This window comes from Cyrtonyx montezumae, unplaced genomic scaffold (genome assembly GCF_038088225.1).
Source record: "Cyrtonyx montezumae isolate F1298 unplaced genomic scaffold, pur_monq_1.0 scaffold_15, whole genome shotgun sequence".
NCBI classification, from domain to species: domain Eukaryota; kingdom Metazoa; phylum Chordata; class Aves; order Galliformes; family Odontophoridae; genus Cyrtonyx; species Cyrtonyx montezumae.
The window spans coordinates 6,883,467-6,903,150 of NW_027071881.1; the positions used below are offsets into that span (position 1 = coordinate 6,883,467).

The 19,684-nt window shown below is 42.2% G+C and overlaps 2 protein-coding genes across 7 annotated transcripts in view; one reads left to right on the forward strand and one right to left on the reverse strand.

Moving 5' to 3' along the window:
• The first annotated feature begins 167 nt into the window (after positions 1 to 167).
• TTC19 (tetratricopeptide repeat domain 19) lies at positions 168 to 3,690 on the forward strand. 2 transcript variants are annotated; one of them, XM_065731974.1, is made up of 10 exons: positions 168 to 379; positions 439 to 518; positions 649 to 759; positions 831 to 869; positions 1,118 to 1,174; positions 1,429 to 1,490; positions 2,065 to 2,159; positions 2,353 to 2,507; positions 2,801 to 2,963; positions 3,373 to 3,690. In XM_065731974.1, exons 1-10 carry the CDS (start codon positions 190 to 192, stop codon positions 3,504 to 3,506), a joined length of 1,086 nt encoding a protein of 361 aa, XP_065588046.1. In that variant the 5' UTR covers positions 168 to 189; the 3' UTR covers positions 3,507 to 3,690. The 2 variants fall into 2 exon arrangements, with proteins under 2 accessions (XP_065588046.1, XP_065588047.1); XM_065731975.1 differs by having other exon boundaries at positions 190 to 379; positions 2,801 to 2,967; positions 3,376 to 3,494.
• Positions 3,691 to 6,248: 2,558 nt separating this feature from the next.
• Positions 6,249 to 19,684, reverse strand: part of NCOR1 (nuclear receptor corepressor 1) — a 57,174-nt gene continuing 43,738 nt past the window's right edge. For 2 of the 5 annotated variants that reach the window (XM_065731991.1, XM_065731995.1), the window contains 20 exons: positions 19,306 to 19,474; positions 18,625 to 18,765; positions 17,524 to 17,607; positions 17,025 to 17,281; positions 16,293 to 16,653; positions 15,556 to 15,780; positions 14,715 to 14,924; positions 13,911 to 14,060; positions 13,438 to 13,605; positions 12,803 to 12,968; positions 12,036 to 12,532; positions 11,458 to 11,586; positions 11,131 to 11,291; positions 10,638 to 10,861; positions 10,104 to 10,241; positions 9,814 to 9,956; positions 9,633 to 9,686; positions 8,347 to 8,568; positions 7,959 to 8,141; positions 6,249 to 7,736 (listed from right to left, as the gene is read on the reverse strand). In XM_065731991.1, coding sequence (XP_065588063.1) covers positions 7,549 to 7,736; positions 7,959 to 8,141; positions 8,347 to 8,568; positions 9,633 to 9,686; positions 9,814 to 9,956; positions 10,104 to 10,241; positions 10,638 to 10,861; positions 11,131 to 11,291; positions 11,458 to 11,586; positions 12,036 to 12,532; positions 12,803 to 12,968; positions 13,438 to 13,605; positions 13,911 to 14,060; positions 14,715 to 14,924; positions 15,556 to 15,780; positions 16,293 to 16,653; positions 17,025 to 17,281; positions 17,524 to 17,607; positions 18,625 to 18,765; positions 19,306 to 19,474 — 3,870 coding nt within the window. In that variant the 3' untranslated portion in view covers positions 6,249 to 7,548. The remainder of the gene's footprint in view (positions 7,737 to 7,958; positions 8,142 to 8,346; positions 8,569 to 9,632; positions 9,687 to 9,813; positions 9,957 to 10,103; positions 10,242 to 10,637; positions 10,862 to 11,130; positions 11,292 to 11,457; positions 11,587 to 12,035; positions 12,533 to 12,802; positions 12,969 to 13,437; positions 13,606 to 13,910; positions 14,061 to 14,714; positions 14,925 to 15,555; positions 15,781 to 16,292; positions 16,654 to 17,024; positions 17,282 to 17,523; positions 17,608 to 18,624; positions 18,766 to 19,305; positions 19,475 to 19,684) is intronic. The other 3 variants (XM_065731994.1, XM_065731992.1, XM_065731993.1) reach the window with 3 other exon arrangements.

Genomic DNA, 19,684 nt, shown 5'->3' on the forward strand with positions numbered 1-19,684 from the left:
GAGCGCCGGCAGCCGCCCGATCCCGGCAGCGGGATCCGCGCCGGAGCCACGCAGGTCGGCCCGGTCCGGGGCCTAGGCCTGGGCCTACCTGCGGCAGCGTTGCCATAGCAACCGGAGCGCGCCGCTCTACGCGACGTCCCACCGTCACGTGACGAGGACGAGCTCTTAAAGGGCCCGCGCCCAGAGAAGATGGCGGCGGTGGCGGCGCTGCCGCGGGCCCTGTCCCGCTTGGCCCGGCGCTGCCCCGCGGGGCTCGCGCGACCCCGGCCGGCCTGGCACGGCGGGACCCGGCAGGAGCGGGGCGGCAGCGGCAGCGGGACGGGCTCGGCTGGGCAGCGGTGGGCTGGGCCGGGCGGGAGCGCGCTGGGCTTCTTCGGAGGTGAGGCGCGGCGGGCTGCGGGCGGGCCGGGCCGGGCGGCGGTCACCTCCGCCCCGCAGCCTTCTCCCTTTCTCCCAGGAACGACGCGGAGGAGGAGGACGGCGAGGACGCCATTATCCTCCTGCTGAAGAAAGCCAAGGTGAGACGCTGAGCGGCGGAAACGGCGGCAGCGCGGTGTCACCTCTCCCCCTCCGGGCGCGCCCGGAGCCCCGCAGCGGAGGGCCGGGCCGCAGGCGTTCCTGCCCGCACCGTGCCCGCTCTGCCTGCAGCTCAGCGTCATGAAGGGCGAACTGGAGGAGGCCGAGCGGCTTCTGCACCGAGCGCTGCACCTGGCGCACCAGGCTGACAACAGGAAGGCCATCGTCTACACCTACAGCACGGTAATGCCGGGGCTGCGAGCTGCGGGAGCCCGGGACCGCTGGGGAGCTCCAGCGCTGTCTGTCTCTTCCAGATGGCAAACGTGGCCTTCATGCAGGGACAGCTGGACAATGTGAGTACCGCTGGCGGCTTTGGGTTCTCCTTCTGGAGGGGCTCAGAGCTGTGAGTCAGGGATCCCTAAAGCGATAGTTGGCAGTGGCACCGTGCTCTTCGTGGCCTTTCGCTTCTCACCACGCTTGTTAATGATTGTAGCAATGCAAATGCCACAGTGCGATGCAGGTTTCTCACAGCGGTCTTCTGCTATAGAGATGTTTTAACCATCATCAACCTCCAGTGTTCTCTTCAATGTTCTCATTCCAGGCAGAAAAGCTGTACAAAGCCACAATGAGTTATCTGCTTGCAGGAGACATGAAGGAGGTAGGTTCTTCTGATGAGGACTTTCCCCTGGAAGTAGTTAAGTGTGGTGCTCAGTTCTTTCATCTGTTTCTGGTGATGGTAGCTGGCAACAGTAGCTATAAGCTTGCCAGCTTCTCAGGAATTTCCTTTGATGGAAAGCTGCTCTGGAAACAACACGATGGGCACTTTGAAGGTCTAAATTTGTTCTCTGGCAAAGCAATGGTCCAACTGGGAAGGTGCAAGAAGAATAACAGTTGCATTGTGTGTCCTGGCAGGATGACAATGCAATCCTTGAGATGTCCCTCAAGCTGGCCAGTATCTATGCTGCTCAGAAACAGTGAGTTCTCTGCTAAAGGCATGTTTTGCTTGAATCTCAGCTTCACAGTGGCAATGGTGGCCAAGCAGAAGCTCATGCCTCTAAGAATAGAGTTCCCAAGGAAGCTTTGATATAACAAGATACCATCAATATGAAAGTTCCCCTGGCACGATAATTGCCTGCTCACCCTCATGCAGCACAGTGATCGCTGTTAGAACCTGCCCAGCTCAGGGCAGTAGTAGCCATAGAGGCTGCAGTGCTCAAGCCTTAAATCCACACCTCACAAGATGTGCTGTTGAGTGCACTTGGTGCTTGGTGATTCTTAGTTTCTTATTTTCACAAAAGAGAGCATTGGTGTGGGCAACCTCACTTGGTCTTTATTTTGCTGGGGCCCCTTCCTACCTCTTGGGCCCCTCTGCACATGGGTCAGAAGGGTATAGACCACAATCAAAGAGAGAGCACTGAAAGCAAGAATGGTCTGGGGGAGGGGTAAAGTTGTCTCATGGGTCCTATAGGATAAGGAAGTGAAGGTGTTCAGATCCATCCCTTTAGGGATGGAAGAAGCCTGACACTGCTGAGTTGTTGTACATTGCAGGCACAAATTAGCCCTGGCTGGCTATGAGTTCTGCATCCTGACCTTAGAGGAAAAGATTGCAAAGCAAAAGGACTTGCCTGAGGATGTCTTGCCAGGTGAGAGCACCTCATCTGCCAAAGGCTTCTCTCATTATCTTTTCTCTGTCCTTGCTGTTGTCTTCCATATTGCCTAAGCACCACTCTCATGCCAGTCCACTGTCTTCATACTGCTTGGTTTTCCTGCTCTCAAAAGATGTGAATTCATGCTTCATATTGCAGAGTGTTCACTTCCACTCCTCTCTGTGTGCAGCTGAAGAAAAAGCCAACACTCGTCTCCTGCTGGGGATGAGCCTGGACTCCTATGCTCGCTATCTCCTGGACATCAACCAGCTCCCAGTGGCCCAAAAAATGTATGAGAAGGCTCTGCAGATATCAAATGATGTTCAGGGAGAGACTCATCCACAGGTAACGTGTACAGTGGACATGAGACCAGTAGGAAAAGTGTAACAGTTGTGAGGAATCTTAACAGGAAGGCAGCAGGCTTAAAAGCAGCTTTGCTGGCCTTGAATATTGATAGCACTGTTTTCCTGCTAGGAACAGTGAGATTGGAGCATGCTGATATATAGATAAGGTACTTCCTTACTGAATGCTTCTCTGGGAAGCACTTTTATTACTGTGACATACGAGTGGGGTGCTCCTGTTGGCTCAGAGTTCTACATGAGTCTTGCTGTGAGGATTCCTTTTCTGTCCTGGTGCAGACTGTGGTCCTCATGAATGACTTAGCAACTGTATTGGATGCTCAAGGGCACTACGATGAGGCATACTCTCATGTGAAGAGAGCAGCTGAACTGGCAAAGGTGACACAACATCCTGAGGAGCACATGGTGCTGAATAACCTGGCAGCAATTCTGATGCACAAAAGTAAGTAATGTCCAGTGTCTGTCACTGTTGTGTGTTCCTGTTCTCAGCTTAGTAGGCCTGCTGACTTAGGGTAGGCAACCTGTGTTGCATTTGAACCAGCATCAGCTGCTGAAGGATCTGGTCCAAAGGTGAATGCAGTATCAGTGCATCTGACTCAACCAGAGGGTCCTTGTTTCCCTTGTCCTGCACAGACACAGCTGTTCCAGAAGGACAGAAGATGTGCCTGTGACTTGTTTCAGTGAGCAGCACCTTGTCATGGCACTGCAGTTGCCATCTAGCTCTCACAGCTGGTGGCACACACAGTGTTGTCTGAACTGCCCTAGTTCTTCAAGTGTTCCAAGTAGTCCTTTGCTTACTGCACATGGGTGATGTAGCTGGGTAGCTGTACCACTTTTTCCTCTTCTTACAGAAGACTTCCTGCAAGCAAAACAGGTGTATAAAGAAGCTCTGAAACAGGCAGAACAGAAGGGAGATGCTGATTCTGTCCGGCACATCCAGGAAGAACTAGCTGAACTGGCCAAGAGGAGAAAAGGCTCCAAATGAGTTTGGCCAAAGAGTCCAACCATCAGATGGATGGCTGCAGGAAGGGTGGGTGAATACAAACAGTGTGGGACTAGTTTGGTAACAATTCTCCAGAGGAGCAGCAACTAGGAACTTAAGGACAGCTTAATAAGAAGGGCTGTTATTGCCTATCTGTTAAGCCCAAAATAAAGTTCTGAAATCTTAATCATGTTTGAATTTGTGGTGTAATCCATGGGTACAGTGATCTTAGTACTAGTGAGTGAACTTAACTGCCAGCAAGCTGCAAGTCTAGCCTGTTACTGACACAGCTAGTCAAGGAGCAGTCATCTGCTATTCCTGACTTCTCAGAGTATCCAGTTTCAAAACATGCCTGTCCTAAAGCTGTACTGTGCTAAACAGAACAGCCTGCCATGAGGTAGCCTGACTTAAATTTCAGATTAAGGAAGGAGGATCTGAACTAAGGCAGGAATTCTCACTCTTTACATACCAGCCAGCACAACAGGGTCTACTTGTCAGTGCTACAGTTCACTATATATTAACTTCAAAAGAACATTTTCCACAGCGTGCCTACATTGTGACAGAGCTGCAGCCTCCTCATGTTATTTTCAGACAGGTTGCCTGAAGATCAAATGTATGTCCTCAAAACATTTAGGATCTGAAGATGGAGCCTGCCTTCTCAGAGGAGTATGTCTATGTTACTAAACCAGAAATGCTATCAGAAACAAAAACCTTTGGCTACCTCACCCAGCAGCCAGAGCACACGAAATGCCCAATTTGCCTTTGATAGAACACAGTCTGTTGGTGCTAGAATGCTGAGGCTTCCTGTTGGAAAGGACAGTATGCGACAAGCTGTCAGGCTTACTTACAGCCTCCTTACACAACATTTTTCAGGCTTCACCTGCAGGGAAGAACTAACATTAAAGACAAAGGAGAATTAAACAGGAAGTTATCAAACTGTCATTTATCTAAGGGTACAGAACTATACGTAGCTATCACTGATCATCATTTTAACTGCTCAGCTGTAGGAGCTTCAGATATGCAGTACAACTCTTAGTGTTAATTGCATCGTTATTAATTTACTGACAGTAGCATTAGAAGTGGCTTCAGCTCTTTGTAAATTTGAGCTAAGAGGCAGCACGTGACTGTCACAGATACAGCACTGTCAGCATGCTAGGAAATAAATATGGATGTTATAGGCACACTTCTACCAGCAGAGAGGCTCTAACACATTAGAGGCCATTTTTCTTTACTATTTGGGTTTTCTTTTTAAGTGGCAGACCTCAGCCACTAGCAGTGTCAACTGGGAGCACCCTGCAGCACCCCCTGAGGGAAATGTTTTGCCAGTTCTCATGAGCATTGCTTGGTGCTGCAAAACATGAGGGAGACACAGGAAAGTCAAACTGAGAACTGATCCCCTTTATTGATTGGTCTGAATCCAGAAGTCACTGTCTACTGGAGACATTGTGTGGGGGAAAAAAAACACAGATAGGATGCATGGTTTTTTCAAGTCTTAAATGATTTCATATCAGAATGATGAGATTAAAGATGACAGCACTGCAAAAGCACTGACCAGAAATCAGTTAAAGGTGTAGCAGAATACAGGCTGTAAACATGATCTGTGAACACCTTCCTGTCTGAAACAGGTGAGATGTAATTCCATTCCTGAAGACCACTGGAATTATGCTCAGCTCTAAGTTAGGCTCCGGAGAGCTCTATACACTGAAGTTAGAACTTGGATAACAAGAAGCAGCAGCAATATTTCACGTGCAAATGCCACTCTCATCACATCTTAGGAGAAGGTGACTTCCCTACTTGGGGTATCCTGCTGCTGCTGCATGATGATCTGTGATGAACACGCTATGCTTACTGTACAGTTAGCAGCAAAGACTTCCGTCTGTTTGTGCCTCTTTCACATTGCATCTGTTGTACTAAGAAAGTGAAAACAACTGAATTTTAGAATGAAATTTAACTCTGCATTCCAAATTAAAAGCTACAAAACAGGCGGATGGATGCGGTATGGAGTACGTGCTGCTGCAGGAACAAAACAGCTGGGAGCACAGGTCTAAAAGCAGGATGGAGAAAGCGGCACTTTAAGCCAGAAGGTGAAAAGGTGAGAAAGTCCTTCCCAGAGAAGGGCTGTGAGCAGCTTAAGACTGCCAACTGCTCGAAGATGCAGTGCTGAAATTGAAAGAGAAGCAAAGTAAATCTGTATTTACAATGCACAGTCGAGTTTCCAAGAGTTCCCTCGTGATTTCTTCTTCCCACACTTACGGCACAAAAGACTTTCCTCCATAAAGGACTTTGCTCAGAAGTAGATTTGCTATTGATAACGATTCTGTACTGCTTGTTTTTAACTAGATCATTAAAAGCTGGCTGTCTTAGGAAAGGACCGCATGTGGGCTTAAGGTTACACAGCTATGCTGTACCTGCCATAACATGTACTGCAAATGCAGGGTTAAATTTAAAGTGTTTTGACTGGAAAGTAACTTCTAGGCAGAGACTGTTCTATGAGGTGCAAAAGCAGTCTGGAATCTGCCAGACCATCCAATCCCCAGCTCAGTGCTATCTGTAAATCAGTCCTTCTACCCCAGAGATCTCAATTTACTTTCCTGAGGTTAATGCAGCAAAACATCAGATGCTCCTGAAGATGGTTGGCAGGAGACTCTGTAATATCAGACCCTGTAGTATCAGACCATGAGCTACAAGAGACCAAGCAGGCATTGATGGATGAATAATGAGGCTCTCCCAGTACCACATACAATTAAAAAAAGAAAATAAATTTGCCCTAATACGTATTGCACACTTTAGAAGTTAAGCCAAGCATTTATAAGGACTTCCACCAGAAGTTTTGTCAAAGTCAGGAATTGGGATGTGAACACAGGCTTCAAAATTATCATTACATAAAGATTTTAGAATCGGACTGAAGGAAGGTAAAAATCACAGTACCTATTTCAACGTGGTTCTAACAGAAGCCAAGTAGTTGACTCGTGTTGCTCAAATATTCTATAAAAGCATTTTGTTTTTATTTCAACTTGGGATGTAGAGTTTTTTCTTCTCGAAGGACTGATCAATCCACCCAGAGCCTCTGTTCAGGAAAACCATTGCTGTGGTTAAACATGACAGTAAAATTGAGTAGCCTATTTCAACTGCATACAATGCAGAAACACAAAACACTAAGATAGGCTTTGGGGGCACAGTTGAAATTCCCAGTGTGCATAACAGTGAGGTACAGCCTCCAGAAGCTGTTATTCTTTTGTTTTTTTTATCTTTTTTAAAATTAACCATAACATACCCATGCAATAATATTTCTGCAGTGTTGCTAAATAAAATCAACTGCACCAAAAATTTACATTGTGGCAGAATTCAAAATTCAAAGAAATATATCACCTTATTCCAGCGAACTGGCAATGTTCATGTTTCATGTACAGAACTTAGTAAGGGGTCAGTCTTAAAAAAAAAACAACAATAATAATCAACATCTTCACAAGAGCTTGAACACCACTGAGAAAGTGTGTCTAGGGAAGAAAATATAAAAGCACAATGCCTGCAAGAAGTGGCACAGCATTAAACGGGCAACGATGCTAGGCTGGCTGGGAGGTTTGGGTATGGTTAGGTGATGCTGGGAGGGAGCCCAGGGTTATGGAGAGTACTCTACACTGGAGGAAATGCTTTAAAAAAAAAATTACAAAATGACCCCCAAAGTTTAGGTAATGATTTGAACATAAGTACACCAGATACTATAGCAAGGGAAAAAACACTGCAAAAAGTACTCTCTATTTACAGAAGAATGATTTAAAGACATTATGGTTTTCTTTACAAATAGATGTAGAACAGGAATAGTCCACATTTTTTTTTAAAAACTTTTTACATATTTATCTTTAGTAAGTCAGCCTTGATCACAGTCCTCTGACACACAGCCTGTGCAGAAGGCATTTAACAGACTCTCCATTAATTCTTCATTGTGTGGCCCTCGCTCTCTCGGAAAGTCTCTCCGGGCACAAGTCAAAAATAAAATCTTTTGTTTTGACCCGCAAATTAAAAAGAAAAAAAAAATCTGCATAGTTCAGTCATCACTGTCAGACAGAGTCTCATATTGTGCTGAAAGCAGTGGTGCTGGCTCTCGCTCCCATATCCTGTTCTGTGGGTGAGTGGTTGCTTGGCTCATGGACGGTGGGGCACACGCGATGGATGTTGGCGGTGTACTGCTGAGCATCCGCATTGTCAGTGGGTTGTAAGGAAACTGTGTTGAACCTGGATGAAAGAGTATCTGCAAGTCAAACATGTGCCATTCTGAGAAGTTATAAGAGATCTGCACGTTAAGAGATAGTATGGCTTCGGTCACGACAGCTAGCAGAGAACAATCAGTTTCAGAAAATCTTTTGACACATACACCAGTGCTGTACGAATGCATCTGACTGTTCCACAATTAACATATCTAGTTCATTAAGCTGAAAGAAGAGCCACATTTCTCACCTGTTGATGAAGGCCTATCTTCCCAGGCCCACACCGGAGTCTGTCTGTGGTAGTCCCCTTCTGAATGTACAGATGAGACAGAAGAAGGTCTTTCAGTTCCTAAATATCCCTGTCCAGGAATCGGAGACTTTGACTTCCTACTGTTGGATTTGCCAATTAGCTTCTGCTTGCTGACTCCCCCTCCTGGAAATATAAGGAACAGGTTTTCCAAAAAGCACTGCACTGCACTTCAGCCTTTATGTTTAACAACAAACAGGACCTGATGCCTTTTGGAATGCTGATTTACTACAACTACAAGATCAGCCTATACAGCCACTAATAACACCGTTGCTAGAAATGCCTTACATTTTTTTGAACAATAAAATATTTGGGAGCTGAAATGCCTCACCTGAATTTGGTGATGGATTGGCTTCTTCCCTACGTGTCTCATTACTTGCTGATACCACAGCACTGGAATTGCCAGGTGCCACTGCAATGGACTGTGACATTACAACTCCGTGATCCTCGCTCTTGTCATCAAAGTTTCCCATCAATGCTTTCCTAATAATGTCTTCTAGACCCAGATTACTGGCAGGATCTGCAAAGGAATGACCCCTAGAACTGACTGCACCTGGGAGATAAAAAAACATACATGGAAAGGTGGGAGGGGAGGCAAAAAATATATCTCAGAAATTAGAAAGGGATGTGGAAAATGATTTTAGAGAGAGGCAGAAAGTTAAGAGGAAAAAAAAAAAGATGAGTTTTCTTTAAATGCAAAACAACATGCTGCAAAGCAGCTCAGGATGGCTGCAAATTATATGTGCCAGCAAACACCAAATATCCACAGTAGAGTACATTACACATCAAAAAAATGGCAAAAATAAGCAAAGGAAGCTGAACGTGCTGATTGTAAAAGCATATTAGGTCAAAATCTGCAGCTACTCATCAGTTGTAAGAGAAAAGACAAGAAGAATACTCCTCACATTAATGATCCACACTAATTCATCTTATGAAGTGTGATTTGTGGCAAATATTTACTCCAAAAGCCTGTCTTTCTATCTAATGTGATGGAGATTGGTACCTTTTCCACTTGAAAGACAGAATCACTGCATGAGAAGGGGAGGTGACAGGCCAAAATCACTTAAAGGCAATCTGCAATTCAACTCAGATTCAGATTTACCAGTTCTTATCTCCCACATTTCCGTTCAGTTTTGTTTCACTACCTCTTTTACCATCATAAAGTACTGAGGCTTATGTTTAATGCTTTTATGACAGGAAGTTGGGGATTTTTATTTATTTTATTTACCATAGAAAGAAACCAACAGTATGCATTTCAAATACCCCAGTTTAGAAACTAAACTACATTTGATGAACTAAGCTCATGTTTTGGTGAACTACACTGTATATAAATTCTATTTAAGATAGAAGTCATGAAATTGGTTAGCACCTAACTATCTCTGTTAGATTTGCAAACACCACAAAAATAAAACATTAAGATCCCAATTTAAATATTTTCTGAGATCTTCAATCATTTTTGTTCCTTCCTTTGAAATAAGAAACACTTTTTTTCCAGGTGATATGTTACTTTTCAAGTTTCACACCATCTTCTCACTGCATTCCTCAAAGCATAGAAATTAAATATACTGCATTAGTTTACCTTTTCTGAAACACAGTTTCATGTTCTGAAAGACTTACCTGAGGTAGTGACTGCTGGCAAATTGAATATTTCAGTCCCTGGCTGAGCAGTTGCTGCAATCAGAATACAACATTTAAATGAGTTTGACAGTATATATTTATATTCATTCACGTTATTTGAAGCATATTTATGTTAGAACATCAGTTGGAAAAATTCAGTAGAAAAGCAAATCCTGCATACCCATATCAGAGTCTCCTCCACCAGATGAGTTCAGCTTTCGAAATATTTCTTGTTTCTTGGATTTTACCATTGGTGAAGTGTTCTCAAGTTTGGTGAAAAACGAAGGCAGGTAGCTTATACTGCCCGGAGAGCGAGAGTCAGTCCTGCCAACACCAGAGGTGTCAAAGAAAAAGAATGATCTTTAACACTGGACATTTAACTTTTTTTTTTTTCCCAAAAGCAGTCATAAGCAGAAGCTTCCAGCATTCATGTGCTTTAACATTATCTTAGGATCTCAGTTTTACACATACCTCTGTTCTGTAGGCTCAGCTCTTTGGGAAAGCAATAGAACATTTTCCTGTTTCTCATGTACAACTGGGACCTGAGGGGGTGAGATTGGCTCATAGGGCTCTGAGGAAACATGACTCCTCTCCGGAGACTTCCCAGGTCTACGTTTAGAATTCAGAGATGGAGAAGTAATCTTAATACATGCAGTACAGCAGTTAACACATGTAGCAATTGACATGCAAGTATACACAACTATTTATGTCTAATTATATAGTATACTTGATCACAAAAATATGACTGAACTAACTACAATGATTCTGGTAAGTTCTAAGTGATTAAACATCTTTACTCCCCTTAAGATTGGAAAAAGAGCATTAGTAGGGAAGGGAACATGTTTACAAATGATATTACAGAGCCAAGCAATCATCAAAAACATGGCAGGACCAAAGATCACCTCTATTTCTGACCTTATGATCTACGTAAGGACTACCAAGTTTCTGTAATTATCATATTTGGGAATTAATTACATCTGCAGTTAAACCAAATACATGCATTACCTTCCCCGGGACTTGTCAGACAGATTTTCAGGTGACACTCTGGCACCTGGCCGCTGATGGTGGACAGATGGTGACTGTGACTCAGGGCTGTAACGATTTGATGTTTTTGCTCGGGTAGAAACAGGCGTTGGAGCAGGGGTAGAGTTCTGGAATGTAGTGGTGGGAGGCTGCAAAGAGGCCTGAGAAGCTGCCTGGTTTCGAGCAAAGTCCTGTGTAATAATTTGCTGATTGTGTCCAATGAAAAAATAAATAAATAAAAGGGGGAAAAAAAAAACAGAATTTGATCAGACATTGGCTACAGCACAGTATTTAAAATCTGTGAACAAGACAAATGTGAGACCAACTGCAACACATGAAACAACTGTTAAGTTCAGACACATTATTGTGTAGTATTCCCCACAGCAGTTCTATAATCTATAATCTTTTATTAATGTTCCAAGACATATGTTTTCATAATTGAAATGTAACTTTTCATATCTGCAAATAAACCTACACAGATGTGATCAGCAAGGGTGATAAGTCGATGGGTCCTGGGCACATGTGCCATTCCTTCTGCCTGGGAGGAAGGAGGAGGAGGCTGTTGGGGTGAAGGAGGAGGTTCCTGTTGTGCCCTGTAACGGTGAATCGACCCCTCATATTGCCTGTTTGGGTCACCTAGTTGAAGAAGAAAAGGCCAGACTTAAAGGTCAGTAGTTTCAAGGTTTTAAAGTTCTTAAAGACTCTTGAATTAAAAAGTGACATATTTTAACTATGTTTTGAGTTCACAATAAATATAAGGAAGACAACTGTCAGCATGTTTGCAAAAGCAGATAAAACTTACCCTCTGCCGGGCTTGGTTTAGGTGTCTCTTGTTGATAGGGCTGCAGCTTTTCTTGAGTTGGTATAGGTGAATTTGCAGGACTAATCACCTCAATGGCATCTCCAGGAGCTTCATACCGGCGAGAAGATACTGATTATCAAGCAGAGGTCATGGAATAAGGTGTAAATATTACAGATCTTTGTTGTCTACAATGTAGCATGACTAGTGCTACCATCAAAACGACACCAGTAAAAGGAAGTCAAAATACTCTCTCTTTTTCTAATAAGAACTGCAGTGAAACAAATTTCCACAGAAGAGCATTCTAACGTAGACCCAGTTATTTTACACCTCCTGACTTCTGATAAGGTTAGCTCTAATATCTTGCACTTCATGATGCAGCATGGAATCAGAAGAAAGCTATCAGGTACCATTTTGCAAGAATCTTCAGTCATTACATGCAAAAACTGCATTTACCTATCAAGCATATGATCTGTGCAAAGCTGAATATTTTATCATTAAACATCAGAACTACTTCACATGTTCTTATCTCCCTAAAAGGCTAAGACAGTAAAGAAGTAGATAGTTACTAAGATACGTACAACTACTGGAAGAATCTGAACTTTGAGAGCCCCTATCTCGTGCATCCTTGTCTGAAGCAATCTGTCGAGTGATGATCACATCTATGAAGTTAGCAGCAGTAATTGTGGTCTTTCCTCGAGTTCTCAGCTCTTCCTCGTACCTGGATTTAGGAGGGGGTCCTTTCTCTTTACCAGCCTCTGAATAGACTACTGTTGAAGACTGTCCCTGGGATTTGCCACCAGAAAAATTTGCAGATGTATAGGGGCACTGGACAGCCCTCTTTTCTACCTCCAGTGTTTTCTGTTCCATCTGCTGCTGCTCAGTAACCACAGCTGATCTGCGACCCACATTCTCTTCTATCCTGGCTCCTTCATGCTTGGTATCTTTTGCTTTGGCAACTTCCATCTGAGGAGCAGAGGCTGCAGCATCTACTAGTGCAGCGAGGGCATCAGCAGCGGTATTGTAGCGGGAAGCAGGTAGACCTTGAGTTATGGAGGGAGCTCCAGGAGTGAGCTGCCTGTTGGCACACATGGAATACTCCAAATTACATCACATTGCAAATTCTGAACTGTATCACATGAAAAAAGGATCAGAATCATTTCATGAGGAAAACAAAGCAAAGCTTTTGTAACACTAATCTCTATCCAAACGGAACTGATTGAAAACGCAATAAATTCAAGAGCCATCAGACATCAGCATATCTGAATCTCTTAGAATCTTCCTCAGATGAAATGAACTCTCAAATATTAGAAAAGGTATCTCTGGAACAGTAACATAAGAAACATACATGATACGAAGCTGAGCAGCAGGATCCAAAGGTGTGATTACACTTGTCCCATTGGTTCCTTGAAAAATACTAGGCCTTTGCTGCAGAATGTTTTCCTGGCTTCTAACTGAAGGGGATGGGGACCGAACGTATCCATGACTGCCAGGTCTGCCAGGCTGCTCTGCACCTGCAGAACATAATAGCAGAGAGGGAAGTATTAATAACTCTTATAACAATACAGAACTACATATCAATGTTTTCTCCTCCACATTCTTTCCCAACTGTCATTTCCCATTCTGTCATTACTGTAGATATAACAGACTACAGTGTAAAATCCATACTATAAAGGGTTTAAATAACAGCGTTCTGATTACAATGCCCTAAAGCTAAATGCAAGTAGCAATAGGCATGGCTGGGATTCACACCTTTCCCTGAGTACTTCTTCATTATGACAAAAAGATGAAGAAGCCTAGTACTTGCTGAAGTTTCACCTACAACCACAACTGCAAGGTGTTACAAATCACTGTTCAGTTTAAAGCCAAACAATACTGAGCAATTGTGTTGTTAAGAAGCTGCATATTGCTTACAGTGGATATAGAAAATGAGCAGTTACAGTCTACAAGAAGACTGATGCAAATGCAGCAATGCAAACTCACCTGGCCGAAGATAAAGTTCAGCAGGGACTGAAGTTATTCTCTCCCTTTCTCGCTCACGTTCTCTTTCCCGTTCTCTCTCCCTCTCCCTTTCCCGCTCCTTCTCCCTCTCTCTTTCCCGTTCCCTCTCAGCACTTGCAGCTGCAGAAGCTGCCAGGTGTGTAGGGTGTCCTGGAACATCCACAAGATAAGAAGTAGCAAAAACAAATACTAAAGTTAAGCACAGTTTGATGTAAACACTGTCTGATACATTCTGCCACCTACTCGCAACAAATTTCCCAAATCCATTTTCTTTCCAGCCAAGTCTTACTTAGGAAGGCAAAAGCTTAACACAGAGGCAGTGAAAAGCTAAACTGTTTTTTACTAAAGGTCTTTCTCTCTAGTTAGGAACTAGACAGATTAGAGACCCAAGTTCCACCCTTTAACACATCATATGATGTTAGTGAACATAAAAGTCAAATCGTAACAGCTTATACCTGGTGACAGAGAAGCAGGATTGTAAGGCCTAGGGGGAAATGTAAGCTGAGTACCAGGGATGTAAGTGATTCTCTCCATGGGTGGTGTGCTTGTTCCTCCAGGATGAGGCACTAAGATTGTGGGAGCCATATTGTTCAGGTCAATAATTCCTGTTAGGAGATGACACACGTAAGAAAGACCTTTCAAGGACAGATCAAAGGTCTGCATGTTAAATACACTGTTCATTGCTAACACCCCTTTCCAGACTTGTTATATTCAAAAAATGAAATGACCCAGGACCCAATGGAACTCCAGTATAACTTCTACTATGAAAAACACTTTCCCTTCTCTTCCAGCCAATTAAATCACTGCAAGAGTTAGTATCCTATCCCCAAGATAATTAGCCTTTCTAGACTAACTCCTTCACATTTATTGTCTTCCATTCTACAAATAACTTCCAAAACTGATTTAAATGACAGGCAGATTACCACATCCAGTAACCAAGCTCACGGCTCAGCAATTTCCAGTTAAATCTGTAACTCCTGGGAACATCATATAACCCCAAGGATTCAAAACTATTCATTTATTATTTTGGTCTAATACTGCACTTCACATTTCATTATGAAACTCTTCTTAAAAATCACATTCCATGTGAAGATCTCCACAGAAATCTATGCTTCTATGAAATCTAAACCCCTCCACAGTGAACACAGTTTTACTTTTGAGTTCTGATCACTTATCAACCCCTACAGGTTTTCTCCCAAGCCACAACGCATATCCAAAATACACTCTAAAAAACACCAGACAAAAACACACAGGCATACCTCTTGCTCCTGCATATGGGAGAGCTAAAGTTTGCTCTCTGGGAGATAATCCTCTGGTTACATCAGGACGTAAATTGACTTGCATTTGCTGTGAGGTAATGTAGTCATTTAGGATTGTCTGTCGTGTATTCTCCATTGCGTAGAGCTGATACTGGCTTGGGTAGCCTGGGGTGGGTGAGAGCTGCCTTTGGAACAGGTAAGCAGCAGCAGCTGAGGGTAAAGGAGGAAAAAACATTTAGTGCTCAAGATACAGAACCAAAGTTTCAGATGTTTTTATAGTATCAATGAGAAGTGCTATCGATTCTCTCAGCAGCAAATGAATCAAAATAGCATTTTAATACTAGCATTTTATGGAATTTAATCACTGAATGTGGACAGAAAAAGCTAAGTAATCCACATCCTCCTAGAGGAGAGACTTGAATAAAATCATGAAATTCTGACAATGTGAATGGCAGAAACACTTGAAGAAGGTTACAGCACCCCACAAAGGCAGACTGATGAACATGTTGAACAGAAGTCTACTGACTTCCTATCATCAGAGACAACCTGGTAATCTCTCAGTAAACAGAGGAGTTCTGATTATGCTTTCATTCTGTGGCACAGTTTTCCTGAAAGCTTTTAATACATCTCACAAATACTTATTTAAAACCACTATCTGAAGCTTCTACAAGAAATATTACAGTATGTTTTCTGACTAGACTTCAAGCCACAGCAGTGTATATAACCCGTTAAGTTGTATCAGCCCATCAATAAGAGCTTTGTTAAGATATCTTTTCTGTGACAAGCATACAGTATTTCTAAAAACAAACAAACAAACAAGCCAAAATATTAGCAGACTTACCAGGATCCAGAGCCCTGTGAAATGGCATAGCAGGATCTAAGTGAGGAGGGAGGTGACTCCTATAGACTTCAGGAGTAGCCCCTCTGTGATGAGGGTCAAAAGGACTGTGAGCCACTACAGGATCAACCCCTGGGACTGGAGATTTTGCTGGCACACTCTCTCTCTGGGTGGGAGTAAGCGTGTTTTTCCTTTCGTGATTTGCTGACTTCCCAGAAGATATTCCAGCTAACAAAAAAAAAAAAAAAAACGGAAAAATCCAAACTTAAAATATATTTTTTCAATAAGAGATACAGCCGTATGCACACAAGCTGCAAATAGTTACAATAAATCACAGACAGTATTTTATATCAAAAAAATATCTAGTGAAAATTCTAAACCCTAAAACTACATTTGTTTGCACTATGGCATATTAGCCTCCTCCTCTAGGCACCTCTGTAATGCAGGAGTAGCTTCTGCCCTTAGAACACCATGCTCTTAGACAACGTTAACATAAACACCAATGGAGACTGAACTACTTTTTGACTCTGTGTTACAATATGGCACATTTTCTTTTTTTTTTTTAATTCAATTAACAGCTTTTAGCCTTCTAGAATTCCTTCTTAACCAACCTCCAAATCAAGAGGAACTATAGAGTAAAAATAAAGTAGAACAGATTAATGGAAAAAGAAGAAGTTAAAAATACATTTAAAATGAAATTATTCAAAGTTCTTTTCTTACTCTGGATCAGCACAACATACCCTCACTAACTCTATTCATCATAGGTGAACTCCTGGACATGGGACTCTGATAGTTCACAGGTGTTCTCCGTGCATTGGTATCATCATAAATCCCAGGGCTCAGTTGTGATTTAGGAGTTTCGTGAAGAGTTGACCTGAGAACAGAGGGACCAGAGCTGACTACTGACGTGTGACGGGAACGTACTGCATCCCCGGTCTTCACATCTTCGTATTTTCCTCGCTCCACCACCTTCACATTTTCTGGCACCATTTCCAGCTGAGGCATTCCACGGGGTAGCTTGCTTGGTCCAGTGATTAATGATTTTACATTGTGTTTGATGGCAGACTGGCCAGAATTGCTTTCATATTTTATGGGTGTACCCTGAGAAGGAAAGAAAGATCAGGTTAGGTTATTCTGACGCTGTTTCACTCCTGATAAAAAATAAAATTAAAAAAAAACCTTTGGCTGACACTGTAGTTCTTTGCTGCTACCACAGCACAGAACACAACTGGATTTTAACCACTGTTACTTGTCAGTTACATCACACTTGCTAACAAGTGTGATCCCTGCAGGTCAAGTGTCAGGATTTCTCTAATACAGAGAGGTTATTTAAGCTTCATTCATTAGCAGACTTCTCGGAAAAGAAAACAAACAGAATACCTACACATTTGTCATCACTCAAATATCTGGAACTGATTCACTGCTGACTATGCAAGCAACCATATGATTCTATCAATGCTTTTTGTATTTACCTGAGATATGGAGCCTTCTATGATTGGCCTGGCTGTCTGCACAATTTCAGGAGTCTTGCGACTCTCCTGACTTAACAGGTCCTGTCTTGGGATTTCATGGATGGAACGACCCATTTCTTTTATGGTAGTGACTCCATCATATGGCTTCCCTTTAGTGATGGCTCCTTCAAACGTCCTGATGGGAGGCGACTCTCTCTTAATCTGTTTAGGGTATTTCAAGCCTTCCTCAAAACTTTCAGATGTTGCTCTGGGTGTGCCTTTTATAGAAAGAAAGTCACATTGCAAAAAAGAAAAATAATAAAAAAAATAGGAAAACATGCTAAATGCCAACCATTTGTACTTAGAAGTATCTGTTTTCCAAAATAGAAAAAGAAACCAAACCAATGCTTATATACTAGCTTTACATACAGTGTATCTGTGTCTAACACAGCTACCATTCTTCATAACGGATTTCTGGGAACATAATTAAAGCCTGTCTTCTAAACTAGCAAAACTTTACCTTGCATTATAGAGCCAGACAACACTGTTCTTTCTTTAAGTTCAGCATGTGGGCTACCCCTAGGCAGTGCACGGCATATTAAACCTGAAATTAAAATGAACTTAGTTTAGAGAATTAAATAACAAGTGTTCAAAAACGCCATCCTCCTCCTTACATAATTACAGATATTATCTGTAGTGCCCAGAGCCTTGCCTCAGTATGCTAGGCCCTGCATCAACACGTTACAAAGACCATCCTTCCCTAAAAAGCTCCTTGGTTCAATTCATGCTGTTACACCATTACAAGTTTTGACATTTTTCAAATCAGAGGGTAATTTTATAATTAAGCTTAACTTTTGTTCCAAAAGCTTCTCGACACTTCCCTTTATTTTCTAGAAGACAAGCCAAATGCATGAGCAACTGAAAGGCACCACTGAATTTTTACATACAGTTTAGAAACCTCTTACTCATTGTTTCATGTGATGAAAACACATCAAAATATAATTTAAAGGCTATCCAAAGGTGAGACAAAATGCATCTTAGCAGGAAGGCCCCAGAGTTTGGGTTAAGAAACATTTTCTTGATATTCAATATTTTGAAGACAATCGTGAAAGTTGTACAGTGGCCTGCCTTGACCTTTACAGTCTTATTCTGATTACAGTTTGTTAAATCAAAATAATGCTATGGATGCCCAGAAGCAGAATACAGCAGCTGTATAAATCTTCTGCTTGGCATAATCTAAGACATTCATTAAAGGAATGCAAAAGGTCATACCAATGTGTTACGCTTCTATGCCACAGCTGAGAAACATTTTTGAGCCTGCAACAATTCACTGGAATTGTGAAGAGTCAGTTACTTCTCTCAAAAAATTGGACACATGTAAGTGCTAGCTGAATCACCTGCAGTTATGAGAACATCCACCAGCAAAAGAAATAGGAAAACTCTACTCCAGTAATAACTGCAGCGTGCTTTTATTATATTATGTGATTATTATATGGATTTAGTTAATGGTGTAAGATGTAAACAAAATTCCTCTTTTCACTCACCCATAAGACTAGGTTATCTAGCATCAGCACAAAGACTTGAATAAAATACAGAACAACTCAGAAGCAGCTGTTCTTACCTTCCAGTGGTGCAGATACTGGAGATTCCCGCATTGACATTCCTTGCTTTATATTTCCTTCCATTGTATCATAACTTCTTTTTAAACTAATTTCATGAGCAGTTCTTGGGCTCCTTGTTCCTTCACGAACATTTTTAATAGCTGGTAACATTTACAGAAGTAAGGTTAGAAAATGTGGAAAATAAGAAGTCATGAGCATCACACTTAATGAGACCAGAGTACAATAATTCTTCAGTATAATACTGAAACATTAAATTTCAAGCTTAATGTCCTTTCATGGTTTATTACACAAGTAACAGAGAGTACTTTATGTATCAGTGTTTTAGGCAAAGCTCAATGTTAAAGGACACGAGTTGTTTGGTGTGTGGGTTTTTTATTTTAATATAGTGTTTTAACTTGGTTGCTTAATCTTTCAATAACATTTTCAGGACAAAGTAGAAATAAGTAGCACAGAAATCAAATAGTTTAACTATATTTTATCTACATGTACAGGATATCCATCAGTACACAGGTACAATTTCTGTACTGTTTTAGTCTTTATACACACAAAAACACACAGGTAGGTCAGTACTTCTTCCAGGTGCCCCAGTGACTGAGGTATTATCTGTACATTTGGAAGCACAAAGACTTCAGCAGAACCTGCTGAGTCTTGGCTTTCAGCAAGAATGCATGAATACTCACCATCGTAAGATAAGATATGCCCACTTTTGCCTTCATAAATAACATGGCCTTTGGCTGAAGCTTCCTCTCGGCACTTTTCTGGGCTGCTGTCTTCTGTAGCTAGCCTGGTAATAGTCCCCTTCAATAACGCATCAGCTGCTATGCCAGACTGGGACAGAGCTGGTGTACCCTGCATTTAAATCAAACAACTATAATACAGAATATGTGTATTTATTCAAGAAAATAGGCAGCCATGAAGGAAAGAGTTCTATTTTTAAGACCTAGAAAGCCACCCACTTTTAACAAGCAGCATGGCTTAAACTTCTGCCCCTATTACCAGTAATTTAACCTAAATATTAGTAAAGTCATTTGTAAGCAATTCTCACTTAAAAAAAAAATG

Coding starts and splice junctions, on each gene's coding strand:
- TTC19 (XM_065731974.1), top strand. CDS start 190: ATGGCGGCGGTGGCGGCGCTGCCGCGGGCCCTGTCCCGCTTGGCCCGG. Junction 1,491..2,064: donor ATCTATGCTGCTCAGAAACA/GTGAGTTCTCTG, acceptor TGTACATTGCAG/GCACAAATTAGCCCTGGCTG. Junction 2,160..2,352: donor GCCTGAGGATGTCTTGCCAG/GTGAGAGCACCT, acceptor CTCTGTGTGCAG/CTGAAGAAAAAGCCAACACT.